The 18398-nt window shown below is 42.8% G+C and overlaps 1 protein-coding gene and 1 long non-coding RNA gene across 3 annotated transcripts in view; both read left to right on the top strand.

The window, feature by feature from the left end:
• The window catches only part of LOC139055817 (uncharacterized), a 122693-nt gene that overhangs the window by 32165 nt on the left and 72130 nt on the right, over window positions 1-18398 (top strand). Inside the window, exon 4 of the mRNA XM_070533362.1 lies at window positions 16419-16802. Within this exon, the coding sequence (XP_070389463.1) occupies window positions 16419-16802 (384 nt within the window). The remainder of the gene's footprint in view (window positions 1-16418; window positions 16803-18398) is intronic.
• On the top strand, window positions 31-14893 carry LOC139056339 (uncharacterized). 2 transcript variants are annotated; one of them, XR_011512297.1, is made up of 4 exons: window positions 31-6362; window positions 7528-7580; window positions 8642-8831; window positions 9907-14893. It is a non-coding gene; the product is annotated as an uncharacterized lncRNA (long non-coding RNA). The 2 variants fall into 2 exon arrangements; XR_011512296.1 differs by lacking the exon at window positions 31-6362 and having other exon boundaries at window positions 6383-7580.

The raw sequence follows: 18398 nt of genomic DNA on the forward strand, positions 1-18398 counted from the left end.
ATCCTGGCGCCTGTCCTGTGTCGTTCTCCCTCTCGTGATTCTCTTAGTTCACGCTGTTCCTTCCTAATTCAAGGTTACAGAGGCTCCTCCTTAACTTCCGATGAAGTTAGAAGGGCCTTGCTAGACACGAAACGTGGAAAAGCGGCAGGAGTAGGTGGAATAACAGTCGATTTTATCAAAGGTGGATCATGTTTGACCATCTTGCGGCCCTTTATACAATATGTCGCGATTTCAGGGGTCCCCGAGAATTGGAAGAATGCCAAAATTATACTAATTCACAAAAATGGCGATGTTAAAGAATTGAAAAAAAAATTGTACCGATTAGCCTACTTCCAGTATTGTACCAAATATTCACCAAACTAATTTACAATAGAACGAACGCAACACTTCAGTGAACCAAGAGAACAGGCTAGCTTCAGGAAGGGATACTACAAAGGATCACATCCATGTGATCAATAAGGTTATCGATAAATTCGCAGAGTACAATCAGCCTCTCTATATGGCTTTCATAGATTACGAAAATGCATTCGATTCATAGATACCAACAATCATAGAGGCGTTGCGTAATCACGTATTATAGGAGGCTCAGGTATATATCTCAGAAAATACCTACAGAAATTCCACAGCTACCTTGGTTCTCCACAAAGAAAGTAGAAAAGTATCTGTAAAGAAAGGGGTTAAGGGCAAGCAGACACTATCCAATGCTACTGACTGGATGCTTAGAAGTGTTCAAAGTTTTAAACTTGGAAGGCTTAGGAGTGAGGATCAACGGCCAATATCTCGGCAACCTTCGGTTTTCAGATAACATTCTCCTGTTCAGCAACACTGGAGACGCGTTACAACAAATGATTGAGGACCTTAACAGAGTGTAACAGTAGGGTTTAAGATTAATGGGGAAGACAAAAATAATGATCAATAGCCTGGCAAGGGAACAATAGTTCAGGATAGCCTGTCAGCCTCTGGAATGTGTATGTTAGCTATGTCAATTACTCACTAGGGACCCTGATAATGCGAAGCAAATTTACAGAAGGAAAAAAGCGGGCTGGAGTGCATACGTTAGACATTATCAGGTGCTGGCTGGAAGCTTACCACTATCAACAAAAAGAAATATGTACAATCAATGCATTCTGTCGGCGCTAACATGGGGCAGAAATTGACAAAAGCTCGGGAACAAGTTAAGATCCGCGCAAAGAGCGATGGAACGAAAAATGACATGTATAACGAAAAGGAGACAGGAAGAGAGCGGTATAGATCGTAGAGCAAACGGGTATAGCCGATATTCTAATTGACATTAAGAGAAAGAAATGGAGCTGGGCAGGCCATGTAATGCGTAGGTGAGATAACCGGTGGACCATTAGGGTGACAAAATGGGTACCAAGAGAAGGGAAGCGCAGTGTAGGACGTCAGAATACTCGGTGGGGTGATGAAATTACGGAATTCACTGGCGCAAGTTGGAATCGGTTGGCACTGGACAGAGGTCATTGGCGATCACAGGGAGAGGCCCTCGTCCTGCAGTGGACATAAAATAGGCCGACGATGGCGACGACTATCCCACGGTGTAGGTATAATGGTCACCGGGAGTTACGAGGCCTACAAGTGAGCAATTTGTTGCAGCAGTTCCACGCTTGCTCGGCTGTGGAAATCTGCGGCCGGAAGTTTTCGAGTAGCTATAGGGTCACAGTTTTTCTCGGCGTAAAGCATGCTTTGATGTTGCTTTTTTGTTTTTCTTGGCGTTTTTCGTGACGCGACGTACATTCTTTCAGAATGTGTGATGTCTGAGCAAGGCCACAAACGTGCACTATGAGATGCGTATGCCTAATTGTTTGGCAACTTTTTCGTCCCATGTTCTTGCTTCCATTGCAGTGTAGGCAGCCTCTCGTGGATGCATGCTGTGTATATACAGGGGTGTGTGGGAACATTGTGAAACCGTTTGTCGCTTTTATTTTGGCCTGTGCCGTCGAATGCAAGTTAAATGATGGGGAAAATAAGCATCACTATTTGATGCCAGGGGAGGTATTCTGTCAGAGTCCACCTAGCGGACTGTCCATTTCGGCCGTTCCCGATTGGCTAGGGCTGTTCGTCTGCTCCTCGTTCGTGCAGCTGCACCCAATCGGTAGTGAACGTAATGGACAGTCCACTAAGTGGACTGTTGCAGAATACTTCCCCCACTCCCCTAGGTATCCCAGCTATCATGCAGTAAGTCTTGAAAAAGCGGACGCCTTCTATGCGGGCGCAACCAAATGCGTGTCGTTAGCGGCAACCTGTAGAAGCGTCATGTATTTTTTTTTTCGTCCATAATAACCATTTTGTAAGGAATCATTAATTCTATCTACAGCATTTATGTCGACATTAGGTGTGATAGCGACTTCGAAACCCGCACTTTAAGTTGTTTGCAACACGCTATACCTTGGGCGGCGTTATTCCCTGCGTGTTAAAGAAAGCGCGCCGTGGGCCTGAGCACCAGCCCAAACATCGTATTTTTTTAAATATTCGCGGGCTTTGTTTAACACCCAGAAGAAAACAGCGCTCAAAAGCTACCGTGTCGCAAACAGTTGAAATTTGTTTTAAAAGTCGCTCTAACAACTAATGTTCACTTTACTGCTGTAGATATAATATATAAAACGCTCATTTAATCATCGTTACAAACCTTTTAGAAAGAACACAATAAATGTAAGATGCGCTTCTGCCGGTCGCTGCTAACGAAATCCAGTTGATTTGACCCGCATGGAAGGCTCCATTTTTTTTTAACTTTGTGCATGATAGCTCGGACACCTTGTCTAACTCAGAGCGGAGAGAAGACGATTCCTACAATTGCACATTTTCCAGAAGGAGCAAATTTGCTCGTACCCTGCATTTATGTGTTCCCGGTGACAGGGGGACACAGGAGTTCCTTCGCTGCGAAGCGTAGGCGCGCACGTGGCAAGCAGCTTTTTGAAGTTGGCAAAAAATCACGGGAGCGTTGGCTACGGAGGGCTCTAGCTCGCGTATAGTTTGTCACTCTCTCGGACGCGGTGCACTCTCCCTTGCAAATCGTGTCTCCGTAGTGCATGCAGACGAGTGTTGAACGAAAATTCGCGACCATCGACACTAATTGAATGATCGACGCGACTTTATCGGTGCACTCTAAGAAAAAAGAGAGTAAAAAGTGAGTCACAGCAACTTGACTCTCTTTTTTCTTACGAAGACCCATTTTCGCGCGGGTAGAGTCACAAAACAAGAGTCAACATTTGTGTGTGGGTCGTTTGACTCTTAATAGGACGCGAAGAGTCGTCGTGCAAGATTGCGACTCCTCTGATATTCGAGATGAGTCTGGCGAGAGAAAGATTAAAATGCAGGAGAAGAAATACCAGATAACGTCTTCTGTTTTAGGCAGGCCCTCGGGTTCCTGTCCTGGTTGTAATCAGTTCAGTTCAGTTCAGTTTCATTCCTTAAAGGCCCCCATTTCAGGGGGTGTTACATAAGGGGTGGGATTACATTTGTAGTGAGGAAAACAAACAGCGATGGTGATTTAACATTGAAGGTGATCTGTTACGCGTTGCACGTTAAAGAACCCCAGGTGGTCAAAATTTCCGGAGTCCACTACGGCGTGCCTCATAATCAGAAAGTGGTTTTGGCACGTAAAACCCCAAATATTATTATTATTATCTGTTACGCGTTCTTGAAAAGCAGGTGTTGAAGCGATGGCGACGATGTCATGGGGTAGGCCGTTCCAGTCCGTGGCTGCTCGAAGAAATAACAAGGCTGAAAACGTAGTAGTACGTGATAATGGGCGGGCAACTTGAAGGGGATGACTGGTGCGGTGAGATATGCGTGATGCGGCGGCGATATACGGTGCTTGATTGAGAGGAGAACAAAAGAATTTGTGATAAAGGGTGAGGCTAGCAATGCGACGACGAAAAGAGAGGGGTGACAGTCCGGATGTAGCTTTCAAGGATGAAACACTGACGTCATATGAGTATGAGGAATGAATGAATCGGGCAGCACGATTCTGCACAGCTTCCAATGCGGTGATTAGATATGCTTGAAGTGGGCTCCAGATGGGGCATGCATATTCTAATTTGGGTCTTATAAGTGATTTATACGCGAGCAATTTAACATGTGGTGGGGCAAGACGAAGGTGACGTTTTAGAAAACCGAGGGTTTTGTTTGATGCTGAAATGATGTTACCGACATGTTACCGACATGCGGTGTATCATTCTTTCGTCAAGCTTGTCACGTTCTGCAATTACATCGAACTCTAAATATCGATTTTCCTTGAACATGTTTGTTGATATATCACACGCTTAAGCGATAGCTGGCTTCCTATGCTAAGGAAGACCCGGATTTGTCACAATGGATTCTGACCATAAGTAAATCTAAAAAATATAGCATTGGCTACTAAAGAGAGCACAGCAACGAGATAACAAGTTCAGTAGGTGCACTCAACAGTGTCGATTGTAAATGTAATTGCGCTACGTAAAGTTAAATTTTGAGGATTTAGGTTCCAAAATCAAGATCTTGTTATGAGGCGCACGGTAATTGAAAACTGCAGATTTATTTTCAGCAGCTCGGGTTATTTACCGTGCACGGAATGCACAATATACGCGCGTTTTCGCATTCTGCCCCCATTGGAATGCGACTGCTGCGGTTGTGATTGGACCCGTGACCTCGAGCTCAGCAGCGCAACACCAAAGCCACTGGGCTACCGCAGTGCGTTGTGTTCCGCGACCAGAAACAAACACTAGCGTACGCAGCACTGCTTTTGAACCCCCCAGAAATTTAAAAACAAAAATGTAGCAGTTTCCCCCCCAATGCTGCATGAACCACTGCACGAACAACTGCACGAACCAAGGTTCGTAGCTTCATCGCCTGAATAAACTGCAGTAAACAATCGCTTACTCCGTAAATTAGCAAGCACGGGGTCACGCGCGCACGTGCAAACATGAACAGATTTCACTCAATGACCGCGAACACTCGCTGCCACAGCGTCCGCGTGATGAAGGGCGCGAACAGAGCGGACAGAACGCTTCTGCTGCCTCGTCCTTCAAAGCGTCCCCGAAACTTGAAACGGCGATATAGAAGCGCCTTTCCCCTCTCCCCCCCCTCCCCACTTTGCACCCATCGGGAATTATCTCCAAGACAGAGCGAGAGTGGCGCCAGACCGGGCTAGAGCAACGGCCAGAGGAGAAGCGTGCTAAACCAGCGCCTCCTTTCCCCGGCTTGCGCGCGTTTTATCAAGTGACCACCTATAGATACTTGGGGCACCCATCCAGGCACTATACATCTCGGCTCGCCCTCGCACACTTCCTTTAACGCGCACAGCTAACGGCGCAGGATAGGATCTTATCGCACTTTATACGTAAGCTCACGGCAACACCGACAGATATATTTCGGCGGTTGTGTCCATATAATTGCTATCGCAAAATTCGCAATACATAGAAAATTTTACTAAGTACCAACCACGCTGCTGCCATGTCGTGATAGAGCGGTGAACGATAGTTCTAGAAAATGTGTTGCTAAATCTCCGCCAAATGACTACACGCTCGCATTTGGTGAGAGCGGCACACAGTCGCAAGAACTTGTGGAGGAAATACCGGAGTTCTGGCAGCTTCAGGTGCACTAGATCATTCAGTAACATGGGCGGCTTTGTAGTTCTACCTTACATCAGAGCAAACTGCACTGCACAGAAATCAAGGGCAGCCGCACCGTTATAGCTAAGAAAATTAAGGACAATTACGCCGCGTCTTCAGACTTCGAGCACGCTCCGACAGCCCAGCGATAGGTATTTAAAACACAACCACACTCGGACGAGAAAAGTTTGCTTCTGCCAAGTGAACGTAGCGGGTATTTCAAGACGCGTGTTAAATTCATGGCTGTTTCATTCGTAAACATTACTTAAGTGACGTAAAATTATCAGTGAGCAAAACAGTTTTTATTTCAACGCGAGGAAACAAAACCGAAACTAGCGCAACTGTTTTGCTCAGTTGTGCAGCTACAAAATGATCCAGAGCCGAAGCCGTCAATAGCATGACGCCATTTTCAAGTTGCGCTGCCTCACGCTCGTGTCGTTGAGTGGTTCTGAAATCGCTGCGCTAGGGGAGACTGCAACCAAGCGTTGCGGCAAGTTACGGTGGGAGCTTCTGTCCGTGCTGTGTGATTGCGACCAGGGGACCGCCGCCAGCAGCAGCGTTTCGCCGATTTCGTCTTTGCCGACATCGAGCAAGTGCGCTCGCCGGACCGTAACAAGCGCCCGAAGTGCTGCGGTTTGCACTGCATCTTTCATTGTGATATGGGAGATCGCAACGGACAGAGACGACCAGATGCATACGAACCACTACCAGCGGGGACCTGTGACCTGTGCCATATTTCTCTTAAAGTCTCAGGTAAGCATATCAGCTTTTGTTCCGAGTTTACAAACGGCGCGTACTCGGCCCTTCCGGTACGGCTACATTTTGCGCCATGTTTCTCTTGGCAGTTCACAGACGTTTCTTAGGCATGCGTGCGCGTATGTATGCGGAAATACTACTGGCAGACGGAAGCCTCAGGATAAACACCGTTCTTAACGACTCTAGTGACAAGTGGCCTGTCGCATCGAAAAATCCGTAGAATATCAAGTACTGCGTAACTTGAAGTGTATATACAATACTAGCACCAGTGTGACTTTCGCGTGGCGAAGACAGGTAATCGAAAGGGCAGCTTGTGCATTCTGAAGATTTACTAGCGCTTTAGGTATATTGCCGCGAATAATAAAAGCGCTACAACGCTGTATGGCAGTGTCAGGCGATGTGGCAGCACAGATATTTTAAGAGCGGTTAAGCGGCTGCTTGCACAAGCGAACAGACACTGCGCTTTCAAAGCGCTGAAAGAGAACAAACTTTTTGTGCATTTGGCTGTAAGTAGAAAACACATTAGCTCACAATCTAAGCCTATATATAATGTATTATTTTTACGTAATCTTTATTTTCACGGTTGTAAAAATTTAAAAGCATGAATATGCTGCAACATTTATATAGTAAATCCTACTACGCTTACAAAACCTGGCTGTGTTATGTGGTAAAATTGTACTATTGCTACTGGATTTTTTATATTGAGTCCGGTGGTTTATGAAAAAAAAAGGTCCTTTTATGTGTAGTTTTATGTTAGTGCGTATATTTGCCCAGCAGAAATGAGTTGATTGCAAAGTTGTACCTTCCAGTGAGCTGCATATGAACCCAAGTTTATCCTGTCTTGGCTATTGTAATGTGCATACAGCAATTTTAAGTATATACAGCTGTAGTTGGCTTAGTCGCTGCAACATATTTTGTAAAAGTAGAAGGCCATTTATTATTTAGCTGCTTCCATGCAGAAATACCTTTTTTCTTGTAGCAAGAAACGCTGACAGTATTGAATGAAATGAAGTGTGTTGTATTTTTCTACTAACTTAAAGGAAATTTCGTCTGCCGTGTATCGGAGATTAGTTTACCTTCTTGTACTAAACAATGCATTATGTCCTCGGCTACTGCTGTTGTCCTGTATATTTTTATAATTTTGAAATGTATTTTATTTTAGGTATTCAAGAAATGGCAACAGCCAGAAGTCACCATCTTACCAGCACGTTATGGGTGAGACAAATCGTAGCAGGCACTTTTGCATATCTCATTAGCATATGATGCTATTTGTTGTAATTTTTGTGTCCACTTTCCTGTCTTTATGCATTTTACTATTATTGTGCAAAGGGCAACAGTTTTACATTGAGACAGAGTAATCACCCAAAGGGGGGACATGGCTGGAGGAGACAACACACACAAGCCTCCTTTGTCCGTATCTTTATGTTGCGCAGTTACTCTGTCGTTATCTACCAACAAGCCCAAGTTCCTCATCAGCTACATTTACTAATGATCCGTTATTAGTTTCATTGACATAACATTGAAAGTACAGAGGTACACAGGAGGACAAGAGACTTGAACTGATGAAGAGCCGTAGAACAAGGACCGCTGGAGCCAATATTTCGACAAAGAGAAGGAGATTTTTCTTCTCAAAACGTTGGCTCCAATGAATTTTCTTGTTCTATCACTATTTACGGTTGAAAGAAAGCATTATTCCTCTTGCTGAAGTATTATGCATTATGGCATAAAAATTAGCAGGGTGAAATATGAGGAATGTCAAAATTCTTGTATATTCCAGCGCTAAAGCGAAAGCCAGGAAAACAAGATGTAGAGAACCACATTGTTATTTTTCACTGCCCAGTTTAGCCAGCTTTATTCCAAGCTTGCACTTTGTTGCATTAACGACCACTGGAATTCGTTAATTGAATTAGCTTGGTGATTTACTTATATTAAGAGATTTTGAACTTGTATTAATGCAGCCTAACATAATGCATGTAAAAATAATTTACAATGACATATTTAGGTGGCAGGCTTGCAGTTGTCTAGCAGATCACTTGATGGTATGAGCTCAGGTTTCAACCGAGCTTCCATGCACAAACCGGTTACACATTTTTTGTTTCATTGTTTGGATTTTCATAAACATAAGTACCGTTTCTTTTTTGTTGGGCTTCTAGTTGTGTCGTAGGGCCTAACTGTTTACCTTTATTTGTATTGGTAGCCATGTTACACAGACAGCTCAGTTTTATTGTAAATCATGTCATGGTAGGACTAAGAACATTTGTGCAAATTTGTTGCAGGTACACTCTGGCGGCTCCTACCCCTGTGTCCTCCCACCACCCTGTCCTGACTACATCCACTAGGTAGTTGGGAGCCTTTGGCGGCTTCTGCCACTGCATCCTGCCGCCACCATGTCCCGACTATGTCCACTAGGGAGTTGGCAGCCTTAGTGATGATGCCAGCAGGCTGACAGCGGACAGAAAGATTCAGGTAAATACCTGTAATTAAGTGACGTCTTTTTGAGTGAAATGGCTTGTCACTCAGCAATGAAAGACGTAACTTCGAAGTAGTTTAGACTCCCTGCTATCTGTGCAGGGATGCTCAAGTCCATGCATTTTGTCTTAGCCGCCAAGAGGCTATGTGTATTAGACGAAATGCGATGTAAATTTTCAAACTGCAAGAGACCACTTGCACAATTTTTTTTTGCTTAACACAAAAACTACTTTGATAAAGCTTTACCAATTTAAAAAGAATACAATGTACGCTCATACATGGTATTTGGCATAAATTTACTAGGGCTGCCTCAATGATAAGCAGGCCGATAAACGTACACCAAAACTGTCTTCTTTTCCAAGTTCATCCTCCTCTCTGCACTGCTGCATAATGTATCTTTCTGATACCATTCTTGCACACAGCACAAGTCCTAAACACATGGATTGCATAAATTTGCTGCTTTTGCTGTAGGTCACTTTTGTGAAAATAAAGTTAATAAGCCATTTTGTCCATTTTTAATCAGCCATAATAAACTGAGCAGTGGCTAATAAGCAGTCAAGTTTTTGGTGTAAGGCCTCTCTTCGTTGTTAAAAATTTGGCCCTCTTAATGAAATAACCAAATTTCTGGCTGCCATTTTATGATGCATACTTTGGTGCATTACACGAAATTTGACATAATGTTTATGGCAGTAAAAATTTTTTTTGCTTCAAGTATTGTGTGAAATTGAGATTTTTTCTATAATGAAAGGCCCTCAGTTTTCAAGAAGAAATTCCAAGTGGTTGTGTGCCAGGTTGGAACAGCTGGCATGGAATAGCCTACTTACACAAATAGGGAGGGTCATGTACACTTGACTTTATGTTAAGATACTATTATTGATCCACAAAAGACAAATTGAAGGATTCCATCCTATAAGCAGCTCTTCACATTCATTTCCACTTTTGCACATTTATATACCTTGAGTCTGGTGACTTCTGTCTGTTTTCATCATCTGCTGTGTGCAGATGGTAAACTTCAGATTTGCCCTATGGTACAGAATATTTTGGTGCTAATATATGAAACTGTGTTTTTCAGGTTGCCTAGACATTTTACCCAAGCGATGCCGCACACTCGGGCCAGGCCTCTTGCGAACGACGTATAACCAGGTTCAACGCATCAGGGTCGAGGGAGTCCGGAGATCAAGGCAACCTGCTCTGCAACCAGCGTGCAACCTTTGGTGACCCCTCTACATGTGCTACCTATTTCACAGCTGTGCCTCACCTACCATCTATCCAAACAGCATCACCGGCTGTGATCACTTATCGAACCATGGATGAATGTTGGGGTGGAGTGATTTGAACAGACATTCTATTTGTCTCTTCAAATTCATTGTAAATATTTCTGTTATAATTGATATGTGTCTTTAGTATCTAGTTTTTAATAGTTCCTTTCTCTTAGAATTCTCACCATCAGCCCCTGCTATTCTAATGTATACCTGCCTTTAAGCCCTGTTTCTCGTAGTTCTTTCGTACTTGTGGATGTAATTGATAGGTTATTAATTCTTGTTGTACGGAAGGCTAAAATACGAACTTACGGCATTTTTTCTTCCTTTGATAATCTACAGCACTGCAATGTGTTCAAAAAATGCAACATAACACGGGCTCTGGTGCAGGATAAATTTAAGAGCAATATAGAGTACTTATTTCAAGCACCCATTATTTTTTAAAAACTCAATGATATAGGAGCACAAGAAAGAAACTATTGAACTAGAGAAACATTGGTTCCCCTCATAAGTCTGGCAATAATGTGACTTCTTTCACTGCAAAGCTACTGGTACTCGCATACAAGGTTTGAGACATGAAAGCTATGATACCCTTGGCATTTCTCAGTGCTTATTTGCCACACTGACGAATGTCAAAGGCAGCATAGGTTTCATGCACACATTGGTTGCATTACACCTTTTGAGTATTGCATTTCTCAAACACACGGGTTTGCAGCAGTGCTTTAAATAGCAGATGTATTTCCTAATTTTCAGAATTTGTTAGTGCAAGAGTAACGCTACAGATCATGTAAAAATAATTTTACAGACTATATGTCCATGGATGCATGTTTCTTCTGATGACGTAGCAGTGCCATGTGGTCGGGGTATGAATGTCTATTTCAGATTTAAATATTGGCTTCCAGGCCTGGGTTAGTCTCCTACACTGAGTATTCTAGGTCAAAGCCCAGTTACTAGAGGAAAGTGAATAAAACTAGGAATTATAAACATCAAAAGATCTTGTTCGGGACACTAATGTAACAATCAGCAAGGTTCTTTGTGCATTCATTTCCAGATTTGCGAGATTATATTTTGACTGGTTTCATTAATGCGAGAACAAATATTTGTTTATTCTCATGCTAGAGTTGGCTGCCCCCATTCGCATACAACCCCTTTACAGGCTAAAAATTAAGTGTATTAATAGGCTGTTTTTCGGTTTTGCGCCCTCAGTGTTAAGGGATGCAAATGGTGTCATACAACAGAATGCAGAAAAATGTCTAAGGAATGCAAGCAGGGCATGGGACTTTTTAGACAGATGCATGTGTGTGCTATTTATAAAACTCCCTATGGTATGCCTCAAGGAGTTTTGTAACCCTTTGGTAGAAACACTGACACCCACTTATTAAGGGGAAATGCTCCTCGAAACAACATTTTTAATTTGTACTAGAAATTTGAATGTACTGCTATTCATAGGCAGTTTTATGTAGATTTGAATTGTCATTGGTTTTTGTGTAGCTGGTGTTTAGTTATGTCCTACATAGTGGCAATATATTTTTATGGGCACTTGTGTGTAAAAGTTTCGCAAATGGTTTCATGCTGTATCTTATTTAGCTAGGTGTATACCGCAAAGTGGCGATACCTATCCAAACAGCTTGTACAATTACTGGAATTATGCAAAAAATATTAGGCCACTTTAAATAATTTTTAGATTGCAATTTCAATTAGATACTGGTATTCTGCTTATCTTGAAGAGTATGTATGCCAAATTTAATTTGTAAAGGACAATTATAAAGCACGAGGTTATTCTCATGCTATTGTGAGAAAAAATTATTGAAGTATTCTCAATAATTTTAGTAGCAGGCCTGCCTGCCTGCCTACTAATCTTGCATACTTCTAGTAACTTTACGTGCTGTTTGAATAGATATCGGCACCTGGCAGTCTACAGGGAGCTGAGTTAGCTGCAGCACACTGCTTTTTTGTGAAAATTTAATACACAAGAAAGTGCCCGCAAATATCACTATGTATTTCGCCGTTGTATAGGACATAACTCACGAAGCAGCTAAACAAAAACTAATGGAATATATGAAATCTGCATGAAGAACTCTACAATTGGCTCTCTTTTGAAACCTCTAGTACAAATAATAAAAATATTTCGAGTAATATTCAATCAGCAAAACGTTCCCCTTGCTACAGTGACCTACAACATAGCGACGCAAAGCTTAAGGCAAGTCCTCTTGTCGAAGCAAATATGGGCTGTCTTCCCAAGGGCTTCTGTTAAAGACGGTGAATTTTCCTGCATTTACCAGAAGTGCAATACTAAAATGTTTGTGAATGTGCGATTGGTATTGGCACACTAACAGAAAAAAAGACAGTTCTGTGAAATGTAGACTTGAGACGTGACTTTGTTGGACATTTAAATTTTGACTCCATATATTTGTGTTTTGTACTGAGTGTTTCACCGGTGACTGCCACTAATTATTGAACATAACTGCTTCATGACAGTGCGACAATTTTCACTAACATAAATTTTAGCTGTGGCAGGCATTAGAATTACAGTACTCAATAACGTCTACTTTGTAAGAACTCAGACTAGCACCAGTTCTGAGATACATATACCCAAAAAGTAATGATCAAATAGATTTCTTTTCCACACAGAATTGCCCTACAAGGATTACAGAAGGCTTTTTGGCAAAGTAATATCCGAAAGAGCAAAGCATGTTCCACCAAGTATGGTGACAAATATTTCAGAGCTGCTAGTCTGAGGACTCCTACAAACTAACAATACCTTCAGCACTGACTAGCTTCAATAATGGGATGTCAGTGTTTTGCTAAAATTAATGAAACTTCAATTATTGTGATCTTGTTTAAGAAGACATATGTAATTAACATGCAGTTCTAATCTCTGTCACTTTTGTAAATATTTCCCAATTATTTTTTCAGGCTACAATTTTTGGTTATAATGGTATTCATTGCAGAAAAAGCTAGTACATGGCATTTAATAAAGAAGGTACTGGTCATTGTAGATTTTCTGTCTTCAGCATTTGTTCTGTTCCACAGCTGTTTCTTGAAATCTGAAATGATTTACCCATCACTTTGTTAGCGATCAACAGGGAAATCTGTCAGTATGTTTTGTTTAAAATGGAGCTGATAAACCCAATAGTTAGGCTATTTGCTAATTATAAATTACAATGATAATAGTACAGGACCATAAGAACAGACTGATGCTGAATAACAGCTGTGCCCAGCTACATCCACGCAGCTTTGCCACACAATGTGCATGTGTTCAGAAGAGCCAAATGCCCCATAGAGAAAGCAACAGTAACTAATTGTTCGTCATCTTGTACAAGCAGATTATGCGCTAGATGTAAATCATGCTCAGTAAATACATAAGTCAGTCATGTGAGGTGTCTCACTTTTGGTTGCAAGTTGGAACTTGTTGCAATCTTGGTTGTTTTTATTTTGTTTCCTTTGTGAGCATGAGTGACTTAGTTGCCTTGACACATATTATCAAAACTGTTTCTTCATCACTGGGAATCACAAAATTTCAATTACACATAAAATTTCCAGTTACTGATATGGTAGACTTCGAAGTTAATTCTCTTATCTACCAAGTAGTTTTATCATTCATTGAAACATATCCATGCAATGCACAATGGGACCCCAAATTATAAATATCTGTTCTTGCTTTCTACCCTGCTCTACAACATTATGATGATACAAAGCAAAACTATAAGTTTACAATTGTCCCCCATAACCTGAGTTTCGCTTAGAATTTGAAAAACAAAATTGACATCCTGCTATAGTGTGAGAGTTGCTTTGGGCACCAAGTGAACTGCGTAGCACCTGTGCTAGAGTACACAACAAAGCAGAAAATCGCACCAGATTGCAATGGCAGTGGTAAGTTAAGAACAGAAAGTTAAGAACAGATGTTTTATTTCACGCACCATTAATGTGGCTTATCATCTGCTCCCGTTTTGTGGGAACGCATACATTGGGAAGACAATTTTTTGCACCAATCATACCTTAGTGGGACACTTGAGAAAGGTAGAAATCAAGAACAGGTATTCACACTTTGTTGCCCACAGTGTATTTATTATCTGAATGTGTTTCACTCTACAAAAGACTACTGTGGTAGATAATCATAAAGACCAAGACAAAAGAATTAAAAGAAGTATGTGTCAGTCATCCTTCCATGATCTCCCGTGTTTATAGCAACACTTCTTTCTGCATATGTGCGAAAGTGTAGGGAAGCATTACATAACTCAGTCATGCTTTCCAAGTTAAAAATCGGAATAAGGACTATCACAAGAACATTGTATGAGTGATTTGTAAATGTGGCATCTAATCTAACTTATTTACGTATGTGCTGAGGGTACATTACAGCCAGTGCATAATCTGTCTGCTCTTACAGGATAGCTTGTGATGAGTAAAAGAAGCCTTCCTCACATTTTCCTCTTTGTTTCTTTTGGACCTCGGTGCACCATGTGTATTGTTACAGCTGCATGCATGCAGCTGGGTATAGTTTGTGTTCTGCTAACTCCCTTGTCCTCATTATTCATGTGCTATCTTTGCCGTAACAAAATACAGCTACCTGTGCTACATATTTTGTCAGCGTGTTTGCATTATGGCAAGTTTTGTATTAGTGGTTATTGCAATCTGCGAAATTGTCTGTCAGCTATTATACTTCGTCTTAAAAAGTATGTTTGTCAACATAAATAAACAATTAGTATAAATTTTGCTCTATTTATTTTTGTAATATTATCTGTTGTGAAGCTTTTATACACTGTTGCATGTTGTATGACAATAAAATTGATGAACAACTTTTTAATGTGGTATTTTTCAGATCAATTTTCAACTGACGCTAACACACACAAGTTGTGGGGGAAAAGTGCCAACAAGAGTACCATAAGGTAAGACAGCTGTTCTTACTGTTAGATTGGATTATCAATTGCCAACCAGTTGTTTTCAGCAAGCATAGTATAACGCATAGATTATGTAATCTAAGTTGGAATATTGTTTTTATTGCACTTGATTATCTGGGTCTCCTTTGTACATAAGTGCGGCCTTCTTTATTTGTTGTGTAGCTTACTTGCTTAAAATGTTAAATCGTAAGTTCTAAATAAAAACGTCTCGAAGAACAGTGAAATAGGTTTAACTTATAAATGTTTTGACATTAGAGACCTGTGCAGTGCTGAATTGAACTTCTACATGAGTTACATAATATTTTGGGGTCTCATTATGGTTCTGAGTTGCGTTGCAGTGTCATGCATATGCACCTGCAGGCTACATATTGGATGTTTATTTAAGACTGTTTTGCTTGGTTGGCTATTGATTCCAGTTTAATGGTAATGAGAACTGTCTTGCTTTCATGGTGATTCTGTGCTGACTAATACATTTGAATTTTCCAGAAGACAACAAAGGGTGATGAAATGTTAACATTTTGTTGCTAACCTGCCACGTCCTTTTTGGCAAGTTTGCTATGGGTTCTTTCTTATATGTTGTCTTTTCACAGTAGCCATCTTGAGAACTAGCCATAGTCATGTGTAATTACAGCAAAAGTTGGTGACACATTTTGAAAAGCGGCTCGACACTGCCATCCGAGAGTCAAACGACTTACATGGATTAGTTATTTTACTCCATTTACAAGAGTCCTGCACCACGCACTAAGGGTAACTTGACACACACTGCTGGAGTCATCAGACTCGTCAAGAAGAGTTGACCGAATCCTTCAGCAGTGGTCATGTCACCCTTTTATCTTGAGTCGTTCGACTCATTTAGAATTGTTAACGGACTCCCTCAGCACTAGTCTTGTAACCCTTTTGAGAGGGTATAGGCGACTATTACAACAGAGTGTGCATGACTATTGTGTGCGGAGTCACGCAAACACCTTGTATTGAGCACGGATAGTCTCGGGACTCTCTGCCGAAAGAGAGTTCGGGTGTCTCCCACAAAGTGTGTCGTATACGTGGCGAATCCAGACTCTCCGAAAAGAGTAAGAGGTACTCTTTTTTTTCTTAGTGTGTGGCTCAGTGAAGCGTGGCGTTCTGCCGCTCAGCATTAGGTCGCGAGTCCTGGCTGCAGTGTCCGATTCCAACAGTCAGTCAATCAGGCACTTTTGTTCTGGCGGTGTGAATAACCAGGCGGGCTTCGAGCATACACCGATCCCTAGAGAGAGACAGGGAGAGCGCGAGACAGATAAAAAGCGTATGCCGCTTACACGCCCATTGTTCATGTTTCTCTGCCATCATAGTTCTCGTATGAAAAGCCATACGCTACCGTGTTATCATACAGGAATGTGGGTGTTTGAAAAAAGGACGGGTGAGAAATGGTATTCGTCCTCCGATCCCAGGTCGTCCGAGTAGCGTCCGCAGGACGTTGTGCGCCACTCCTTCGCCGACCTCCAGTGTGAAGGACCCGCTGTGTCTCGGGGAGCGGGGCCGGACTCCGCCCTCCTTACGTCTCTCTTCGGACGACTCGGCGACCACCAGCTTCGCGAAGCCGCGGGCGAGAACAAGCAGCGGGCCTCTGTGCGTGTTGCACTCCACCCCGCATGGAGCCCCACGTGGGTTCCTCTCCTTGCGAGACTCCAGAGGGTCCGACTCGGCCGCCTCGCGCGGGACGCTCGTCAGTGTAGCGGGAGCCTCCGGGACGCCGTGCTCGGGCCGCAGGTTGCAGGCCCTGGACCGCGGGCAGGTGCTGGTCATCTCCAAGCAGGTGCCAGAGTCGCAGGAAGGTGCGTGACTCACCGAGGCACGTTGGTGCGTGCCCCTGTGGCGTGACGCTATAGCGAGCGCGCCCACGCGGGCCTGATTACGCGGTGACGCGCGCGACGACAGTGTTCGAGAGGCACGATACTTTCTCAAGGAGGCCTGGACGCGTCTTAGTTCTTGGGAATGTTTTAACCGTGACACTGTGTTGCGTAGGCTTGCTCACCGACGCTGAGCTCTCCGCCATCTGTCGGCAGATTGTCGGCGTCGGTACGGCGCTTACGGTACGGTGCTTACGGTTAGCCATGTACGGTCCACGTACTTTTCAAGTGCGCCCTGTTTCTTCTGTTAAGAATAACGTTCGTTCTTCGTATGCACTACAGTATGCACTACGGCTCTCTTGCCACGGGCAGCAAGAAGGGTGGTTCGCTCTGACGTTCCATTCACAGCAAGATTTGTTCTTAAGTTGCCCAATTGATTGCGATTGACCGATTATTGACTGATTTTTCGCTTGCCCTAGCAACGTGGGGGTTATGAGAAACGCTGTTGTGAAAGGACCTCTGGAGTGATTTTTGACTTCACTGGGATTGATTTTTAAATGAGCACGGACATAGTTTAGGCTGCTCACTTCTTGCGTGAAATGACTTGTCTGGAGTCTTAAATAACTTGTATGGCCCGAACGAACCGATGTAGCAGCATAGGAGGAGAATGAGCGAGCCGGAGCGAGTATCAAAATGTCTCGATTCCTTTCTCCCACGTGACAACTGCTTGCGTCGCGGCATCACGACAGGGTCACCTCGTGGAAAACTGTATCGAAACTGGCTGTACAAAAGATATTACATTAAATTATTTAGAGCGCTCTAACGCTTACTGATACTTCTGAGGTTACTTGGTGCCGTACTTTCATAAAAAAAGTTGTTTCCAGGCTGGCCCGCACCTGCGCAGACGGGCAGTTTCTCACTATCGCCTCATGCTCGAGTTGAGGCCATAGTGAGTTGAGGCCACGTTCTAGCAAGTGAGTTTGACTGAACTTTCTGACTAGGAAATGAAAGGAAATGAACTAGCAGACGAGGACGCGACATAAGCTGCTTTTATATACCGGGACAGATGTCAACCAGGTTCCAATTCAGGGTACGAAGATATTTGTACGCCAGAGGCTCCAAAACCGCTGGCAGAGAGCGGGACATGAAAAAAATTACTTAATGAAATCACAATTGCGAAAGAGTCCTGCATTGAAGCTTCCTAGGCTATCAGAAGTAGCTCTTTGTAGATTACGAATAGGACACACACACACACACGCACGCACGTGCAACGCTCGTGCATTTTTAATCGGAGGAGACTCGCCAACCTGTCAGAAATGTGGAGAGCAACTAAGTGTTCTGCACATTTCACTTGAATGTCATTATTTTCATTGTGATATTTATTTTAAACGCATTGTTACGCATCATATACCTTTCACCCCGCCCACTTTTCGTCAGGTGAAGCAATGCTTCCTTTTAAAACTGATTGAAAATACTTTGATGGGAACTTTTTTTAACCTTATCATTTATCATCCGTCACTAGTCTCTCTTAGGTGAGCAACACTGCAATAACATGCTCTTATTGTGGCTTTACACACAACT

Source organism: Dermacentor albipictus, chromosome 2 (genome assembly GCF_038994185.2).
Source record: "Dermacentor albipictus isolate Rhodes 1998 colony chromosome 2, USDA_Dalb.pri_finalv2, whole genome shotgun sequence".
Taxonomy (NCBI): Eukaryota; Metazoa; Arthropoda; class Arachnida; order Ixodida; family Ixodidae; genus Dermacentor; species Dermacentor albipictus.